General features: G+C 47.6%; 2 protein-coding genes across 6 annotated transcripts in view; one reads left to right on the plus strand and one right to left on the minus strand.

Moving 5' to 3' along the window:
* Positions 1-6,730, minus strand: part of LOC134980882 (uncharacterized) — a 165,609-nt gene extending 158,879 nt beyond the window's left edge. For 3 of the 4 annotated variants that reach the window (XM_063947885.1, XM_063947887.1, XM_063947884.1), the window contains exon 1: positions 6,634-6,730. In XM_063947885.1, the coding sequence (XP_063803955.1) occupies positions 6,634-6,730 (97 nt within the window). Of the gene's footprint in view, positions 1-6,307; positions 6,431-6,633 lie in introns of those variants that run through there. The other variant, XM_063947886.1, reaches the window with a different exon arrangement.
* A 54-nt stretch (positions 6,731-6,784) lies between these two features.
* SRP54 (signal recognition particle 54) overlaps positions 6,785-18,828 on the plus strand; it is a 60,636-nt gene continuing 48,592 nt past the window's right edge. The window contains exons 1-2 of one of the 2 annotated variants that reach the window (XM_063947883.1): positions 6,785-6,901; positions 7,557-7,663. In XM_063947883.1, coding sequence (XP_063803953.1) covers positions 7,586-7,663 — 78 coding nt within the window. In that variant the 5' untranslated portion in view covers positions 6,785-6,901; positions 7,557-7,585. The other variant, XM_063947882.1, reaches the window with a different exon arrangement.

Consider the following 18,828-nt stretch of genomic DNA (forward strand, 5'->3'; position numbering starts at 1 on the left):
ATAAGCCACCATTTTTACCAGGACTCTTGTGCAATGATGCACTGACACTTTTCCTGGTTTTAGGAGGATCCCGATTAGCTCGGATAACTCCCTGGCTTTCTCCTCTGGGAGAAACACCTTTTCCTGGACTGTGTCCAGAATCATCCCTAGGACCAGCAGACGTGTCGTCGGAACAACTGCGGTTTTGGAATATTTAGAATCCACCCGTGCTGTCGTAGAACTACTTGAGATAGTGCTACTCCGACCTCCAACTGTTCTCTGGACCTTGTTCTTATCAGGAGGTCGTCCATTTTCTTTGAAGACGAATCCTCCTTTCGGTCATTACCTTGGTAAGGACCCGGGTTGCCTTGGACAATCCAACGGCATCGTCTTGAAACTGATAGTGACAGTTCTGTACCACGAACCTGAGGTACCCTTGGTGAGAAAAGGCAAATTTTGGGACATGGAGGTAAGCATTCCTGATGTCCCGGGACACCATATAGTCCCCTTGTTCTTTGCTATCACTGCTCTGAGTGACTCCATCTGGATTTGAACCCTTGTAAGTGTTCAAATTTTTCAGATTTAGAATAGGTCTCACCTAGCCTTCAGTACCACCATATAGTGTGGAGTAATACCCCTTTCCTTGTTGTCGGAGGGGTAATTTTATTATCACCTGCTGGGAATACAGCTTGTGAATTGTTTTCAATACTGCCTCCCTGTCGGAGGGAGACATTGGTACAGCAGACTACAGGAACCTGCGAGGGGGGAAACCTCTCGACATTCCAATCTGTACCCCTTGGATACTACTTGTAGGATCCAGGGGTCCTGTACGGTCCCAGCGTCATGCTGAGAACTTGGTAGAAGCGGTGGAGGGCTTCTGTTCCTGGGAATGGGCTGCCTGCTGCAGTCTTCTTCCCTTTCCTCTATCCCTGGGCAGATATGACTCTTATAGGGACGAAAGGACTGCAGAGATGTGACTTAGGGTAAAAAACGGTGGATTTTCCAGCAGTTGCCCTGGCCACCAGGTCCCATGGACCGACCCCAAATAACTCCTCCCCTTTATACGGCAATACATCTTTGTGCCGTTTGGAATCTGCATCACCTGACCACTGTCGTGTCCATAAACATCTTCTTGCAGATATGGACATCGCATTTACTCTTGATGCCAGAGTGCAAATATCCCTCTGCGCATCTCGCATATATAGAAATGCATCCTTTAAATGCTCTATAGTCAATAAAATACTGTCCCTGTCAAAGGTATCAATATTTTTAGTCAGGGAATCCGACCAAGCCACCTCAGCTCTGCACATCCAGGCTGAGGCGATCGCTGGTCGCAGTATAACACCAGCATGTGTGTGTATACTTTTTAGGATATTTTTCAGCCTCCTATCAGCTGGCTCCTTAAGTACGGCCCTATCCGTAGATGGTACCGCCACTTGTTCTGATAAGCGTGTGAGCGCCTTATCCACCCTGAGGGGTGTTTCCCACCGCGCCTTAACTTCTGGCGGGAAAGGGTATACCGCCAATAATTTTCTATCGGGGGAAACCCACGCATCATCACACACTTCATTTAATTTATCTGATTCAGGAAAAACTACAGGTAGTTTTTTCACCTCACACATAATACCCTTTTTTGTGGTACTTGGAGTATCAGAAATATGTAACACCTCCTTCATTGCCCTTAACGTGTGGCCCTAAAAGAAAATACGTTTGTTTCTTCACCGTCGACACTGAAATCAGTGTCCGTGTCTGGGTCGACCGACTGAGGTAAATGGGCATTTTACAGCCCCTGACGGTGTTTGAGACGCCTGGACAGATACTAATTTGTTCGCCGGCCCGCTCATGTCGTCAACCGGCTTGCAGCGTGTTGACATTGTCACGTAATTTCCATAAATAAGCCATCCATTCCGGTGTCGACTCCCTAGAGAGTGACATCACCATTACAGGCAATTTGCTCCGCCTCCTCACCAATATTTTCCTCATACATGTCGACACACACGTACCGACATACAGCACACACATAGGGAATGCTCTGATAGAGGACAGGACCCACTAGCCCTTTGGGGAGACAGAGGGAGAGTTTGCCAGCACACACCAAAACGCTATAATTATCCAGGGACAACCTTTATATAAGTGTTCCTCCCTTATAGCATTTCAATATATATACATATCGCCAAATCAGTGCCCCCCCTCTCTGTTTTAACCCTGTTTCTGTAGTGCAGTGCAGGGGAGAGCATGGGAGCCTTCCCACCAGCCTTTCTGTGAGGGAAAATGGCGCTGTGTGCTGAGGAGAATAGGCCCCGCCCCCTTTTCGGCGGGCTTCTTCTCCGGAGTTTTAGATATCTGGCAGGGGTTAAATACATCCATATAGCCTCAAGGGCTATATGTGATGTATTTTTCGCCATACAGGTATTATACATTGCTGCCCAGGGCGCCCCCCCCCAGCGCCCTGCACCCTCCGTGACCGCTGTGTGAAGTGTGCTGACAACAATGGCGCACAGCTGCAGTGCTGTGCGCTACCTGATGAAGACTGAGAGTCTTCTGCCGCCTGGTTCCGGACCTCTTCATCTTCAGCGTCTGCAAGGGGGGTCGGCGGCGCGGCTCCGGGGCGAGCCCTGTGTTCCGACTCCCTCTGGAGCTATGTCCAGTAGCCTAAGAATCCAATCCATCCTGCACGCAGGTGAGTTGAAAATCTCTCCCCTAAGTCCCTCGATGCAGTGAGCCTGTTGCCAGCAGGACTCACTGAAAATAAAGAACCTAAAAACTTTTTCTAAGTAACTCTTTAAGAGAGCCACCTAGATTGCACCCTTCTCGGCCGGGCACAAAAACCTAACTGAGGCTTGGAGGAGGGTCATAGGGGGAGGAGCCAGTACACACCATGTGATCCTAAAAGCTTGCTTTTGTGCCCTGTCTCCTGCGGAGCCGCTATTCCCCATGGTCCTGACGGAGTCCCCAGGATCCACTAAGACGTTAGAGAAATAATAATAATGTCATCCTTTATTTATATGGCGCCACAAGGGTTCCGCAGCGCCCAATTACAGAGTACATAAATAATCAAACAGGAAAACAGCAACTTACAGTTGATGACAGTATAGGACAAGTACAGGATAAATAAACATAGTTACATCAGCAGATGACACTGGAATAAGTATCAGGTGGCAGAAGACTGCTGGACGTGGTACAGTTGAATATTATTAAAGACAAAGGATAAGCACGAGGGATAATAATAATAATAATTGAGCTACGCTGTATGTATGTATGTATGTATGTATGTATGTATGTATGTATGTATGCAGGGCCAGATTAACAATGGGGCGGATGGAGCTGCAGCTCCAGGCCCCCCATTGAAAATAGGCCCACCGCAGTGTATTGGTCCAAAACCGCCGGCATTACAATGAGTCACAGTGATTCATTGTATGCTGCTGCCAGACAGTGCCGATTATGTGACAAGAACTGCCAGGCCGGGATGGAGGAGGAGCCGCTATCCCCTCTCAGCTCCTCCCCCCTGACTTTAGTGCTACTGATGAGGAGGACGGCCAGGCCACAGGGGGAGGACCGTAGGAGGGACACAGCAACGTAATGAATGCACCACCTCCAAGCTTGTTTCCCTCACCCCACACCTCGCTGGCCGTTTCCCGCACTCCACAAACCGCTGGCTGCCTCATGTGCACCCACATCGTGCGGGCCGCCCACCGCACTGACAGCCTTGAGCGCTGGTCGCCTCCCGCACCGCACACTGCTTTGGCCAGCATACCCCCAGCCGCTGCCTGCTCCTCACACCACGCTGTCCCCCCCCCCCCCCGGCCGTCTTCCGCACCCCGGCCGCTTCTCACTTCTGCCCTGCTTCACGCTGGGCAGAAGTAAAGTCACAAAGAACACTGCGCAACATGGAGCCATGGGAACAAACTGCAGCTGGTGCTGATGCTTGTGACTGCGCACAAACTCTCTCTCTCTCTCTTTCGATCTCTCCCTCTCTTGATCTCTCTGCCTCCCTCTCCCAATCCCTCTCTCTCTCTCTCTGTCTCTCGGCTACCTGTCAGAATGTATAAAAGAATATGGAACAAATGGTAATACAGGGTCCCTGGCGCATAATCCTCATAGACATATTTATACACTTAATAGTGCTAAGAAATAACCACTGTGTATATTTATGAAACACAGACGTGACATTTATTGCAGAAAAAAATATTTGAAACAATTAAAAACAATGTGCAAAATGAAGCAACTTTAGGGGTCTATTCATGCAGCAGTGAAAAGCCCTGTTTTGCGTTAAACAAGGCTTTTCTCTGCCTACTGCAATTCACAGAGCGGGTTACCGTGGAGAAGTCCCTGACTTCCCCAGCAGCACCCCCGCTCTGTGCCTGCATTGCATCACCATACCTTTGTATGGTGAGTGCGATTCATGAAAGTGCGGAAAGCTCTGCTTTCCGCTTCTCCATGGAGTTCAGGTTCGCCATCTCAGGACGGCGTAACCTGAACCGTGGTGCGGAGATGGCAGGGAAGCTCAATGCTTCCCTGATCGCTGCTCTGCACCTCACGCTGGCTCCGCCCCCCGACCTCCCAGCAACCACTGCGGCCTGCCGGGAGGTCAACACCCTGCACATGCGCAAAGGGACCCGCCGCTGTAACCCGCGCATCGCTGGGAAGGACCGCTGGAGATGACCTCACTGCAGGAGCCCTAGACACCGCAGCGCATCGTCGGAAGGGTAAGTATACATGAATTGCTACTTATCACAGCTATACATCGCATCGAAGCAATGCGATGTATAGTGATAAGTAGCAATTATGTTTTCGTTTTCTGTATGAATAGACCCCCTAGTGAGGTAGATATAAGCTGGGTGCCTTAGTAAAAGTGACTGGTGCTTGATTCCATATGCATTGGGAACAGTCTCACCGTTATTTGAAGGTGCGGTGGGCTAGCTTTAAAAGATAGCTGTGGAGTCCTAGGCTGAATAGCCTGGCACCACTGCACTCAGCGTTTTTCAGCAAGACACCTCCAGCTCCAAAAGAAAACTCGCCTCACTTCTCCAAGCAACGCGTTTTGGTCGTATAATGAACTTTCTCAAGTGATGAGGCAGCTTTGTCCTCATCACTGCGCTTTTAGAAAATACTATCTTTTTCATTTTGTCCAGAATGTATAAAAGTGGCTACCTTTTTCAGTGTATAAAAAAGGGGGTTCTTGGTGCAATGTATATAAGGGGCTACCTGTCGAAATGTACATAAGGGGCTACCTGTTGCAGTCTATATAAGGGGCTACCTGTCGCAATGTGTATAAGGGGCTACCTGTTGCAGTCTATATAAGGGGCTACCTGTCGCAATGTGTATAAGGGGCTACCTGTTGCAGTCTATATAAGGGGCTACCTGTCGCAATGTGTATAAGGGGCTACCTGTTGCAGTCTATATAAGGGGCTACCTGTTGCAATGTGTATAAGGGGCTACCTGTTGCAGTCTATATAAGGGGCTACCTGTCGCAATGTGTATAAGGGGCTACCTGTTGCAGTCTATATAAGGGGCTACCTGTCGCAATGTGTATAAGGGGCTACCTGTTGCAGTCTATATAAGGGGCTACCTGTTGCAGTCTATATAAGGGGCTACCTGTTGCAGTCTATATAAGGGGCTACCTGTCGCAATGTGTATAAAAAGGGGCTCTACCTAGCACAATGTGTATAAAAAGGGGCTCTGCCTGGCGCAATGTGTATAAGGGGCTGTACCTGGCATATATAAGGGGTACTACTGTGTCGTGTAATGTGACTGACAGACACTATTGTGCGGTGTAATGTGAATTGGTACAATTATGTGGCCACGCCTCTTTCAGTGAAGCCACGCCCCAATATATTTTACACACGCCTTTGGCGTGCATTATCCCTTTTTTCAATGGGGAGAGGGGGTCGCCAAAGGAAACGTTCGCCCTGGGAGCCACAAGGTCTAGAACCAGCCCTGACTACAGCCTATACAGACTAGGAGGAGGAAGGAGGGTGTGTGTGGGGGGGGGGGCACACTGACACATATACAGACTAGGAGGGGAGGCGGCACACTAATACACATAAAAGACTAGGAGGGGAGCGGGGGCAAACTGACGCATATACAGATTAGGAGGGGGCACACTGATGCATATACAGACTAGGAGGGGAAGGGAGGCACATTAATTGGTAGCGCATAGATCCCCTTTGCTGAAAGGACCTTTACCATAATACACTGGGTCAATGTCACCTGTGCCGAGTGAAGTGAGACTCCGGACCCAAAGTGTGGCGAGTGAAGCAAGCCTGTGAAGGTACAATGGAGCCAAACTAACCTCCCCCCTTCCCCAAGAAAGTAACTTACAACAAACCTAGATTGGAGAAAAAATTCAAGTGCTGTAATGGCATAAGACAACTTCCACCCACAGCTGATGTCACATCTGGGTCCTTAAGGTGCTGGGGATATAGATTCTACCGCACACCCATGGCTCAGGCCACACCCCCTATTTAGACCACCCCCACCACCGTGCTTGTCACACCTCCTGCCAAGTCACACAATAGGCCCTTCATACATTTCAGCTCCAGGCCCATGCATGTGGACCTTAATCTGGCACTGTATGTATGTACGTAGAACATGAGCGTCATACAGCGATAACACCCTCTGTAACCACCAATAATGAGTATTGTGGAAGCTTACTGCTGTTCTTCACCCAGTGCATGAGCTTAGGCAGGACGCCCGGAGACACCCGCCCCAGCAGGTTGAGGATAGCGGTTTGAGCTTGAGAAAAGTCCATCTCGGCGACTACACAGATTAGACTGACTCAAACCACGTTGATATATTGCTATGGTAGATGCTAGATCCCGCAGGGTGTACCAAGATGGCTTCCTTACCATAGAGAACCGCTGTCTGGAAGCCAGACTCGATGGTATGCCCGTTGATCCGGAAAAAGAATCATAGCGAAAGGGTAAATGTTACCAGCGAGTGGTGACGTTTCTTACTGAGCGGAAGCTACTGGGACATATACTGCTGTTGGGGGTGATATTTAGAAAGTGGTTGGGGGGCTTCTATAGCTTGCTAAGGGGTGGAAGTCCGGGCAGGGCCCGTCCCATAAGGGGCGGAAATAAGCGGCTGAAGACACCGGTATAAGAAACTGGTTACACGAAGGGTAATGGACTTCTTACTCTGGGCAGAGGCTGCCCGAGACTCTCCAGCTGTTGTGCAATTTCAGGTCCCAGAGGGCATGCTGCGACTTCTGGTTCCACAGCAGCTGAAGCGCCACAGTGCTTGCCCTGTACTCTGTATTCAGTGTTTTACCTTATTTTTATGGCACAGACACCACCTGTGTCATGGCACCACCCACCAGTATTTGTGTTATTCCATTGTTTATGTCCTCTTACATAAACTAAATATGGGGGAACATTTCAAATGTATTTAACACATGTGTGGTGAAGTGTACTAACGTTCCCCTGATCTTAGTTACATGTAAATTACAGTTAGATGTACATACATCTGTGCTTATAGTCCATAACTTCGGCTATTACACTGTAAATTGTTTTAAATAAGCATCTGGAAATCCAGGATTATGTTATTCATGAGATGTTTGTATTTCCTTGCTATAGTTTAGCCTGTTCACCTGAAAGAAGCCAAAATGGTTTTAGCAGACCTTGGGCGGAAGATTACGTCGGCTTTGCGCTCCTTGAGCAATGCCACCATTATTAATGAAGAGGTAAGCTTTCCTTTTTTTGGGATTACAGTCATAGGGGGTATGAATTAGCTCCATTCATTTCGGAGGTAATGTGAATTCGCCCCACTGAGTATTCAGTTAGGGCCGTTTTCGTCCGTGTTGATTTTCGCCAATGCCTTTTCACTTTTTTTTTTTTTTTGTATAAAGTGAAAAGGCATTGGCGAAAAATGCTTCAAAGTCGCGTTTTAGACTGAAAACATGTTTAATCGCCAATCCACATGTTTTCTGACCCTGCTGCATTTTTTGCCTAGGCAAAAATCTGGCCCAGCTATTGCGAATCCCCATTCGCCCTAAAATAGCGAAAAGCCCAGTTTTTTCACCTAGGCGAAAAAAACGGAGTTTATTGCAAACCCCTCATAGTAAATGCTTTATATACTAAATACTGTACTCTTATTCTACAGAATTTATTTGCCATTGTGTTTTGATTCTCTTTTAGTGCAAGCTTAAGTTGGGTATTGAAAAATTGCATGTGGCATTTTGATTCTTCTAATTAGATGGTTTAGCCTGAATGGTATAGACATAGTTAAAATTTCCAGATTGCTAAGTAATTGACTTATATGGTTTATAACTGCTTGCATTGTGCATCACTGAGCCAGTGTAGCTTAGCAGTGTACATTAAGTGTGACTGTTCAATGTTCCTGTCCTATTGATCACTACTGACTTCATTGCAGTATGTTTACTAGGAAGCCATTGATAATACTATGATGTTACAGTTCTTTAATATGCTTGGGGAGGAGGGCTTTAGAAGGGCAGTACGATTTTTTTTTTTTTTTTTTTTAGCAGGGTTACAATCCAAATATGTAGATTATGCTTTTATTATAGCAGGTGATTGTAGCCAGGCTGACCTACAACTAGTCTTTCAGAAGTTTTATAAGTATGTACATGTTCCGACACGAGGTGTAAACATTCTGGATCAAGTTTATACGAATATGGACCTTGCTTATGAGACTGTTGCCTCTCCACATATTGGGAAATCGGATCATATTTCATTATTTCTGATTCCTACGTATAAACCATTGGTTAGGAGTATTAGGCCCACTAGAAAGTCTGTCCTACCATGGCCCCAGAATGTGGTGGTGCGATTACAGGACACCTTAGCATTTACAGATTGGGAATTGTTAATTGAGGAGTCTGATAGGAGGGGATATTGATGTTGATCTCCTAGCAACTATGGTACTAGGCTATATAAGCTGCTGCGTTGAGAGTGTAACCATGAAACGGAGTTTTAAGGTTTATGCTAATGAGAAACCCTGGCTGTACGCTGAGGTACGCTCTTTAGTCAGGGCTAGAGATAAGGCTTTTAAAACGAAGGATAGAGTGATGTATGCAGCAGCTAGGTCTGATTTGAGGAAAGTAATCAGAAAGGCAAAAATTGATTTCTCCAGAAGAATGGAGGATAAGTTTAGACAATGTAAAAATACCAGGAGTATGTGGCAGAGTCTGCAAGAAATGACTGATTATAAACCAAAAAAGGCAGAGCTAGGGGCAGTGAATAGTTCTCTAGTGCAAGAGTTGAATACTTTTTACTCTAGGTTTGACAAGAATAATAAGTCTAGTGTTGAAATTGTCAAGACTAGATTAGGTGAGGTTCCCATAATACTTGACGAACAAGACGTCTTGAGATGTTTGCGTGGTGTCACTATAGACAAAGCTGCTGGTCCTGACATGATTTAGGGTAAAATCCTTAGGGACTGTAGTGATCAGTTAGTGGGTATCTTTACATTGCTTTTTAATGTATCTTTACATCAACGTATAGTTCCCAAATGTTTCAAAGCAGTGACTATCATTCCTGTGGCGAAAAAGAGTGTGCCCAAATGTTTAGACTATTATCGTCCTATTGCTTTGAACGCCTGATGTTAAGACATATTGGGGTATATGCAATTGCGGTTGAATTGCCGCAAATGTCGAAAAACGGGGCATTTTCGACACAAAAAAAATATTCGACAATGCAATACAGTACTTTTCGACACTGACTGGGTGCATTTTCAGGGAGCTCTCCTGAGTTTCCTGTAAAGAAAGTATTTTAGTTAGATTTTTTATTTTCAGGGAGCCTGCTGGCAACAGACTCCCTGCATCGAGGGACTGAGGAGAGAGAAACAGACCCACTTCTCTGAGTTTCAGGGCTCTGTTTCTTAGGCTACTGGACACCATTAGCTCCAGAGGGATCGGTACGCAGGTCTCACCCACGCCGTCCGTCCCAGAGCCGCGCCGCCGTCTTCCTCGCAGAGCCGGAAGATAGAAGCCGGGTGAGTATGAGAGGAAAAGACTTCAGAGGCGGCAGAAGACAGCTTGATCTTCATAGAGGTAACGCACAGCAGTGAAGCTGTGCGCCATTGCTCCCATTCACCTCACACACATCGGTCACTGTAAGGGTGCAGGGCGCAGGGCTTGGCGCCCTGGGCAGCAATATAAACCTCTCCTGTGGCAAATGTACATATATACATGTACAGCTGGGCACTGTACATGTATATAGAGCCCCCGCCATGTTTTTAAGAATTTTGAGCGGGACAGAAGCCCGCCGCCGAGGGGGCGGGGCTTCTCCCTCAGCACTCACCAGCGCCATTTTTCTCCACAGCACCGCTGAGAGGAAGCTCCCCGGACTCTCCCCTGCTTGATACCACGGTGAAAGAGGATTTTAAAGTATAGGGGGGGGGCACATAATTGGCGCATATACATACTTGAAAAGTGCTACTGGGTAAACATTCTGGTTTTTTTTCTGGGTCATATAGCGCTGGGGTGTGTGCTGGCATACTCTCTCTCTGTCTCTCCAAAGCGCCTGGTGGGGAACCTGTCTTCAGAAAAGAGCTTCCCTGTGTGTGGTGTGTTGGTACGCGTGTGTCGACATGTCTGTGGTTGAAGGCTCACCTAAGGAGGAGGGGGAGTGTATGAATGTAAGGTCTCAGTCGGCAGCGCCGACACCTGACTGGATGGATATGTGGAATGTTTTAAGTGCTAATGTTAATTTATTGCACAAAAGATTAGACAAAGTCAACCCATGTCTGTTCCAATGTCGCCGGGACCTTCGGGGTCTCAGAAGCGCCCACTATCCCAAATAGTAGACACAGATACCGACACGGATTCAGACTCCAATGTCGATTACGATGATGCAAAATTACAGCCAAAAGTGGCTAAATGTATTCGATATATGATTATTGCAATAAAAGATGTTTTGCATATCACTGAGGAACCCCCTGTCCCTGACACGAGGTACACATGTATAAGGGAAAGAAACCTGAGGTCACCTTTTCCTCCTCAAATGAGCTGAACGAATTATGCGAAAAAGCGTGGGAAACTCCAGACAAAAAACTGCAGATTCCCAAAAGGATTCTTATAGCGTATCCTTTCCCGCCAAAGGACAGAATACGGTGGGAATCCTCCCCTAGGGTAGACAAGGCTTTGACACGCTTATCAAAACAGATAGCGCTCCCATCCCAAGATACGGCTACCCTCAAGGATCCTGCTGACCGCAAGCAGGAGGTTACCTTGAAGTCCATTTACACACATTCTGGTACGTTACTCAGACCGGCAATTGCGTCGGCCTGGGTTTGTAGTGCTGTAGCAGCATGGACAGATTCCTTATCAGCGGATATTGAGACCCTTGATAAGGATACCATTTTAATGGCCCTAGGGCATATTAAAGATGCTGTCTTATATATGAGGGATGCTCAAAGAGACATTAGTTTACTGGGTTCCAGAATAAACGCTATGTCTATTTCTGCTAGGCGAGTCTTATGGACCCGACAGTGGTCAGGTGATGCCGACTCAAAGAGGCATATGGAGGTTTTGCCTTACAAGGGTGAGGAATTGTTTGGAGAGGGCCTCTCGGACCTCGTCCCCACAGCTACGGCAGGTAAATCGAATTTTTTGCCTTATATTCCCTCACAATCTAAGAAAGCGCCTCATTATCAAATGCAGTCCTTTCGTTCAAATAAAAGCAAAAGAGTACGTGGATCGTCCTTTCTTGCCAGAGGTAAGGGCAGAGGGAAAAAGCTGCACAACACAGCTAGTTCCCAGGAACAGAAGTCCTGCCCGGCCTCTGCAAAATCCACCGCATGACGTTGGGGCTCCCCTGAGGGAGTCCGCTCCAGTGGGGGCAAGTCTTCGACTTTTCAGTCACATCTGGGTTCACTCACAGGTGGATCCCTGGGCAATAGAAATTGTTTCCCAGGGATACAAACGGGAATTCGAAGAGGTGCCTCATCGCCGGTTTTTCAAATCGGCGCTACCGACTTCTCCCCTGGAAAGGGAGATAGTGTTACATGCGATTCACAAATTGTGTCTTCAACAAGTGGTGGTTGAGGTTCCCCTGCTTCAGAGATGGAAGGGGTACTACTCAACTCTGTTTGTGGCCCCGAAACCGGACGGTTCGGTCAGACCCATTTTGAATTTAAAATCCCTGAACCTTTACTTAAAACGGTTCAAATTAAAAATGGAATCGCTCAGAGCGGTCATCGCCAGCCTGGAAGGGGGGGATTTTATGGTATCTCTGGACATAAAGGATGCATACCTGCATGTTCCCATATATCCTCCTCTTCAGGCGTACCTGAGATTTGCGGTACAGGATTGTCATTACCAATTTCAGACGTTGCCGTTTGGGCTTTCCACGGCCCCGAGAATTTTCACCAAGGTAATGGCGGAAATGATGGTGCTCCTGCGCAAGCAGGGTGTCACAATTATCCCGTACTTGGACGATCTCCTCATAAAAGCGAGATCACGGGAGAAGTTGCTGAACAGCGTATCACTTTCACTGAAGGTGTTACAGCGACACAGCTGGATTCTCAATATTCCAAAGTCGCAGCTGAATCCTACGACTCGTCTGCCCTTCTTGGGCATGATTCTGGACACAGACCAGAAAAGGGGTTTTCTTCCGATAGAAAAAGCGCAGGAACTCATGACTCTAGTCAAGAACCTGTCGAAGCCAAAACAAGTGTCAGTACATCATTGCACTCAAGTCCTGGGAAAAATGGTGGCGACGTACGAAGCCATTCCCTTCGGCAGGTTCCATGCAAGGACTTTCCAATGGGACCTATTGGACAAATGGTCCTGGTCACATCTGCAAATGCATCAGCGGATCACCCTGTCCCCCAGGGCCAGGGTATCTCTCCTGTGGTGGCTGCAGAGTGCTCACCTTCTAGAGGGCCGCAGGTTCGGCATTCAGGATTGGATCCTGGTGACCACGGACGCAAGCCTCCGAGGTTGTGGAGCAGTCACACAGGGAAGAAATTTCCAAGGCCTTTGGTCAAGTCAAGAGACTTGTCTTCACATCAACATCCTGGAACTAAGGGCCATATACAACGCCCTACGTCAAGCAGAGACCTTACTTCGCGACCGACCAGTTCTGATCCAGTCAGACAACGTCACCGCAGTAGCTCATGTAAACCGCCAGGGCGGCACAAGGAGCAGGGTGGCGATGGCGGAAGCCACCAGAAATCTTCGTTGGGCGGAGAATCATGTAAGCGCACTGTCAGCAGTGTTCATTCCGGGAGTGGACAACTGGGAAGCAGACTTCCTCAGCAGACACGACCTGCTTCCGGGAGAGTGGGGACTTCATCAGGAAGTCTTCGCACAGATTGCAAGTCGGTGGGGACTGCCCCAAATAGACATGATGGCGTCCCGTCTCAACAAAAAGCTACAAAGGTATTGCGCCAGGTCAAGAGATCCTCAGGCGGTAGCTGTGGACGCCCTAGTGACACCGTGGGTGTTCCAGTCGGTCTATGTATTTCCTCCTCTTCCTCTCATACCCAAGGTGTTGCGAATAATAAGAAAAAGAGGAGTGAGAACAATACTCATTGTTCTGGATTGGCCACGAAGGACCTGGTATCCGGATCTGCAGGAAATGCTCACGGAAGATCCGTGGCCTCTTCCTCTAAGACAGGACCTGTTGCAACAGGGTCCCTGTCTGTTCCAAGACTTACCGCGGCTGCGTTTGACGGCATGGCGGTTGAACGCCGGATCCTAGCGGAAAAGGGTATTCCGGATGAGGTCATTCCTACGCTAATAAAGGCTAGGAAGGACGTGACATCTAAACATTATCACCGAATATGGCGAAAATATGTTTCTTGGTGTGAGGCCAGGAATGCTCCTACGGAAGAATTCCATCTAGGCCGTTTTCTTCACTTCCTACAAACTGGAGTGAATTTGGGCCTAAAATTAGGCTCCATTAAAGTTCAGATTTCGGCCTTATCCATTTTCTTTCAAAAGGAATTGGCCTCTCTACCTGAAGTACAGACTTTTGTGAAGGGAGTACTGCATATTCAGCCTCCTTTTGTACCTCCGGTGGCGCCTTGGGACCTTAACGTGGTAAGTTTCCTTAAGTCACATTGGTTTGAACCACTTAGAACAGTGGAGTTGAAATATCTCACTTGGAAGGTGGTCATGTTGTTAGCCTTTGCTTCGGCTAGGCGAGTTTCGGAATTAGCGGCTTTATCACATAAAAGCCCCTATCTGGTTTTCCATATGGATAGAGCGGAATTGCGGACCCGTCCTCAATTCCTACCTAAGGTGGTCTCATCCTTTCATATGAACCAACCTATTGTCGTGCCTGTGGCTACACGTGACTTGAAGGATTCCGAGTCCCTTGATGTGGTCAGGGCTTTGAAAATTTACGTGGCCAGAACGGCTAGGATCAGAAAAACAGAAGCACTGTTTGTCCTGTATGCAGCCAACAAGGTCAGCGGCCCTGCTTCAAAGCAGACTATTGCTCGCTGGATCTGTAACACGATTCAGCAGGCGCATTCTACGGCAGGATTGCCGTTAACAAAATCGGTTAAGGCCCATTCCACTAGGAAGGTGGGCTAGTCTTGGGCGGCTGCCCGAGGGGTCTCGGCACTACAGCTGTGCCGAGCTGCTACTTGTTCGGGGTCAAACACCTTTGCAAAGTTCTATAAGTTTGATACCCTGGCTGAGGAGGACCTCCTGTTTGCTCATTCGGTGCTGCAGAGTCATCCGCACTCTCCCGCCCGTTTGGGAGCTTTGGTATAATCCCCATGGTCCTTACGGAGTCCCAGCATCCTCTAGGACGTTAGAGAAAATAAGATTTTAAACCTACCGGTAAATCTTTTTCTCGTAGTCCGTAGAGGATGCTGTGCGGACTTCTTCTGCAAGACTTGTATATAGTTTTGCTTACATAAGGGTTATGTTATAGTTTTCATCGGTCTTGGACTGATGCTATGTTGTTTTCATACTGTTAACTGGTTAGTCTATCACAAGTTATACGGTGTGATTGGTGTGGCTGGTATGAATCTTGCCCTTGGATTAACAAAAATCCTTTCCTCGTACTGTCCGTCTCCTCTGGGCACAGTTTCTCTAACTGAGGTCTGGAGGAGTGGTATAGAGGGAGGAGCCAGTGCACACCCAGATCCAAAGTCTTTCTTAAAGTGCCCATGTCTCCTGCGGAGCCAGTCTATCCCCATGGTCCTTACGGAGTCCCAGCATCCTCTACGGACTACGAGAAAAAGATTTACCGGTAGGTTTAAAATCTTATTTTTTGTGGGTTTTTTTTATTAGCATATCTATTTATATTAGAAGGGATTAGGTACTTGGTTTGTCTATTAGGGGAGACAACTATTATTTATATATTTTTTAAAATAATATATATTTTTTAACTGACTAAAATAGAGAGCATGGTTTTCAGTGGAAAGGGGTGGGAATGGGTTAAAATCAAGATAAAAAAATGTGTGGGGTCCCCCCTCCTAAGCATAACCAGCCTCGGGCTCTTTGAGCCGGTCCTGGTTGTAAAAATACGGGGGGGAAATGGACAGGGGATCCCCCGTATTTTTAGAACCAGCACTGGGCTCTGCGTCCGGTCCTGGTGCAAAAAATACGGGGGACAAAAAGCGTAGGGGTCCCCCGTATTTTTAACATCAGCACCGGGCTCCACTAGCTGGAGAGATAATGCCACAGCCGGGGGACACTTTTATACCGGTCCCTGCGGGCGTGGCATTAAATCCCCAACTAATCACCACTGGCCGGGGTACCCTGGAGGAGTGGGGACCCCTTAAATCAAGGGGTCCCCACCCCCTCCAGCCACCCAAGGGCCAGGGATGAGGCCCGAGGCTGTCCCCCCCCCCCCCCCTCCCCCCATCCATGGGCTGCGGATGGGGGGCTGAAAGCCTTGTGACAAATCAAAGAATATTGTTTTTGCAGAAGAACTACAAGTCCCAGCAAGCCTCCCCCGCAAGCTGGTACTTGGAGAACCACAAGTACCAGCATGCGGGGGGGGGGGGGGGCTGGTACCTGTAGTTCTTCTGCAAAAAAAATACCCAAATAAAAACAGGACACGCACACCGTGAAAGTAAAACTTTATTACATACATGCCGACACACACATACTTACCTATGTTCACACGCCGACCTCTGTCCACTTCTCCAAGTAGAATCCGGGGTACCTGAAAATAAAATTATTATACTCCCCTAAATCCAGTGTGTCCTGTTCTTTTTTTGTAATCCACGTACTTGGCAAAAAAACAAACCGCATACCCGATCCACGCACTGAAAGGGGTCCCATGTTTACACATTGGACCCCTTTCCCCGAATGCTGAGACCCCCCGTGACTCCTGTCACAGAGGGTCCCTTAAGCCAATCAGGGAGCGCCACGTCGTGGCACTCTCCTGATTGGCTATGCGCGTCTGAGCTGTCAGACAGCGCATGGTGCTCCCTGATTGGCTGAAGGGACCCTCTGTGACAGGAGTTACGGGGGGTCTCAACATTCGGGGAAAGGGGTCCCATGTGTAAACATGGGACCAGTTTCAGTGCGTGGATCGGGTATGCGGTTTGTTTTTTTGCCAAGTACGGGGATTACAAAAAAAAACAGGACACAACTGGATTTAGGTGAGTATAATTTTATTTTCAGGTACCCCGGATTCTACTTGGAGACGTGGACAGAGTCGGCGTTTGAACATAGGTAAGTATGTGTGTGTCGGCATGTATGTAATAAAGTTTTACTTTCACGGTGTGCGTGTCCTGTTTTTATTTGGGTATTTTTTTTTGCAGAAGAACTACAGGTACCACCGGGCTCGTTTCCCCCCCGCATGCTGGTACTTGTGGTTCTTCAAGTACCAGCTTGCGGGGGAGGCTTGCTGGGACTTGTAGTTCTTCTGCAAAAAAAACAATATTCTTTGATTTGTCACAAGGCTATCAGCCCCCCATCCGCAGCCCTTGGATGGGGGGGACAGCCTCGGACTTCACCCCTGGCCCTTGGGTGGCTGGAGGGGGGGACCACTTGATTTAAGGGGTCCCCACTCCTCCAGGGTACCCCGGCCAGGGGTGACTAGTTGGGGATTTAATGCCACGGCCGCAGGGACCGGTATAAAAGTGTCCCCCGGCTGTGGCATTATCTCTCCAGCTAGTGGAGCCCAGTGCTGGTGTTAAAAATACGGGGGACCCCTACTCTTTTTGTCCCCCGTATTTTTTGGACCTGACGCAGAGCCCGGTGCTGGTTCTAAAAATACGGGGGATCCCCTGTCCATTTCCCCCCCGTATTTTTACAACCAGGACTGGCTCAAAGAGCCCGAGGCTGGTTATGCTTAGGAGGGGGGACCCCACGCAATATTTTTTTGGGGGTTTTTTAACTATTTTTGTGCCGTCTGAAAAGTCGAATCCAGGACGCACTTATCCGTCAATTGGTCCGTTTTTCGACAGCGGGACTGTCGAATCCGTTTTTTATTGAATATGTCGAATTCCGGCACCCGCCGGCCGGAATTCGACGGTCGAATTGTGTCGAATTTAAAAACGGGCGAAAAAAAGCCGCAATTCGCCCGGAATTGCATATACTCCATTAAATCTTATTTTCCAGCATATTTTGATCCTTTCCAATTTGCACTCAGAGAGAATCGCTCTACCGATGACTCAGTTTCGACTGTATTACACCAAGTGCAGAACCACTTAGAGAAGAAGGGGACATATGTTAGAATTTTATTTGTGGATTTTAGCTCTGCTTTTAATACCATACTACCAGTATCTTTGGTCTCTAAGCTTTTTTCTTTAGGCCTAAATGGGTTTACGTGCAATTGGAGTTTACATTTTTTGACTGATCGCCCCCAAGTAGTCAAGTTAGGTAGTTTTGTTTCTAGCGAGGTGTAGTTAAAAACTGGTGTTCCTCAGGGGTGCGTTTTGAGCCCATTAATATATTCTATATTTACATATGACTGTTTCTCAGCTGTCAAATTTGTTAAGGTAGTGAAGTTTGCTGATGATACAGCAGTAGTCGGTTTGATTAGCGAGAATGTTGAGTATGCTTATAGGCAGGAGGTCTTCAGATTGTTAGCATGGAGTAAGGAAAACTGTTTGCTTTTAAATACATCTAAAACAGGCCTGGCCAACCTGTGGCTCTCCAGATGTTGTGAAACTACACATCCCAGCATGCCCTGCCATAGTTTTAGCATTCCCTAATAGCAAAACTGTGGCAAGGCATGATGGGACTTGTAGTTGTACAACAGCTGGAGAGCCACAGGTTGGCCAGGCCTGATCTAAAACAAAGGAGCTGGTAGTTGATTTTAGGCGAGGTAGTAAGAGACCGCTACTTCCTGTTTTTTTAAGATTATTATTTATTTATTATTACCAGTTATTTATATAGCGCACACATATTCCGCAGCGCTTTACAGAGAATATTTGCTCATTCACATCAGTCCCTGCCCCAGTAGAGTTTACACTCACTATCACATGTACACACATTCACGCTAGGGTTAATTTTGTTGGGAGCCAATTAACCTACCTGTATATTTTTGGATTGTGGGAGGAAAACGGAGTACCCGGAGGAAACCCACGCAAGTACGGGGAGAATATACAAACTCCACACAGTTAGGGCCATGGTGGGAATCGAACCCATGACCTCAGTGCTGTGAGGCAGTAATGCTAACCATTACACCATCCGTACTGCCCCAGATGGTATTCAAATTGAGGAGGTAGATTCTTTTAAGTTTCTGGGCATTTATATTTCTAAAGACCTAACCTGGTCTTTAAATTGTACCTTCTTAGTTAAGAAGGCGCAGCAGCGCCTCTTTTTCTTAAGACGACTTAAAGCTGCTTGTTTGAGTACAGATATGCTGATTAAGTTTTATCTCCGTATAGTAGAGTGTTCTGACTTTCGGGGTAGCAGTATGGTACTTGGGTACTGTACTGTGGCTGAGAGGGCTTCCCTGGAACTTGTGG

The sequence above is a fragment of the Pseudophryne corroboree genome, chromosome 12, assembly GCF_028390025.1.
Source record: "Pseudophryne corroboree isolate aPseCor3 chromosome 12, aPseCor3.hap2, whole genome shotgun sequence".
Taxonomy (NCBI): Eukaryota; Metazoa; Chordata; class Amphibia; order Anura; family Myobatrachidae; genus Pseudophryne; species Pseudophryne corroboree.